Source organism: Verticillium alfalfae, genomic scaffold (genome assembly GCF_000150825.1).
Source record: "Verticillium alfalfae VaMs.102 supercont1.3 genomic scaffold, whole genome shotgun sequence".
Taxonomy (NCBI): Eukaryota; Fungi; Ascomycota; class Sordariomycetes; order Glomerellales; family Plectosphaerellaceae; genus Verticillium; species Verticillium alfalfae.
In genome coordinates, this window is record NW_003315036.1 from 1,359,819 (window position 1) to 1,361,177 (window position 1,359).

Sequence of the window (1,359 nt, forward strand, 5' to 3'; positions counted from 1 at the left end):
AGGTAACCAATGTAGACAAACCTTGACTTTGGATTCCTTCTCGAAGACGGCGGCGACCGATTTCGGCCTGCCCTGCTGCTCAGGCGACCGGGCTTGAACGCCGTGTTGTCGAAGAGCCAGACGACGTCGTCACCGGAGACGGGGCGACCAAAGGGGTTCCGACTGCCGAGATAGGAAGAAAAGTTGTCGACAGAAGGGATCGAGAAAGCGGACTGCAGAGCGGGCAAACGGGGATCGGGTAGTGCGGATTCCATTTCGTCAAACTTGTGTTCCTTGCGTGTCTGGTCTTGCAGTGCCTGTGCCTGCGCGGCGGCGGCGCTTTTTGACTGATGCGACGACATGGCGACTGGAATCTGGTGGCGAGGCAGGCTGCTGAAGTGTGGTCTCGAGGAAAGGTCAGGGGGCAGGGCTGCCGTCGCAGCGTGGGAGACACAAGATATCACGAGGGAAAGACACGCCGCGAAAGGGGTACAGATGCTGTGCTCCGGCGGTAGTAAAATGGGGGCGGAGGAGAGAAGGGGGACGAGGCGACGGATGGGCAGCCTGCTGCTATATGTCTTGGGACCTGGCAGATCAAAGTTGGGAGTGGCGGCGATGAGGTCAGGAGATGGAGAGGGGAAGAAAGCCAGTCGGCATTGCATTTCAGCTCAGGTTGGTCGCAGCAGATCAGCTCTTCATCTCGATGGGATGTGACAGGCAGGCAGGCGGGCAGGCGCCTAACGATGCACCTCTGCCTTCAGCCCCTCCGTCAGGCAGGTACCTAGATCAGGGCCAGTACGTGGGCAACCACAGCTGTCACATACCTGACTTCCCTACCTACCTACCTGCCCACCTAGGTACTAAATACAGGGAAAGAGGGGGCAGAGAACCGCAGTGTCGCCTCGTCGATGCGCTCAATGCTCATCATCTCGACCCCTAGCGGCAGGCGGCAGTGGCAGGTCTCGTGGTCTTGCCGTGCCTTTGGTCAACAAGAGCTCGTGACAGCTTGTCTGTCTAGTGACGCCTGATGACGCACCTGAGGTTTCGAAGGCGTCTGGGAAGGAAGCATCCCAGTTCCGGCTGAATGTCGGAACGCGCCTTCCCTCCCGAACACTGGTTGACAGGCGGGACCCCTGCTTCTCACGTGATCAGCATGTCACGGCATTAGCGAGCGAGTCGAGGCCCATCCGATCCGATTCCCGAGCTCCCTTATGTGTCCGATCCCCTACCTTAACCTTAAGCTGACCCGGAAGCCGACTGACGGTTGAATTGGCGACATGATACGGTAGGCAACCAAAGGCAATGGTATGGGCTTACCGACGAGTTGGCTTTTTCTTTTGCTTTCCTCGAATTAGATACCTACCTCACGATTCAACGTCA

General features: G+C 58.0%; 1 protein-coding gene across 1 annotated transcript in view; it reads right to left on the reverse strand.

Moving 5' to 3' along the window:
* The window catches only part of VDBG_02933 (conserved hypothetical protein), a gene marked incomplete at both ends in the record, with an annotated part of 1,340 nt that extends 999 nt beyond the window's left edge, over window positions 1–341 (reverse strand). The window contains one exon of the mRNA XM_003006748.1: window positions 22–341. Within this exon, the coding sequence (XP_003006794.1) occupies window positions 22–341 (320 nt within the window). The remainder of the gene's footprint in view (window positions 1–21) is intronic.
* Between the last annotated feature and the right edge of the window lie 1,018 nt (window positions 342–1,359).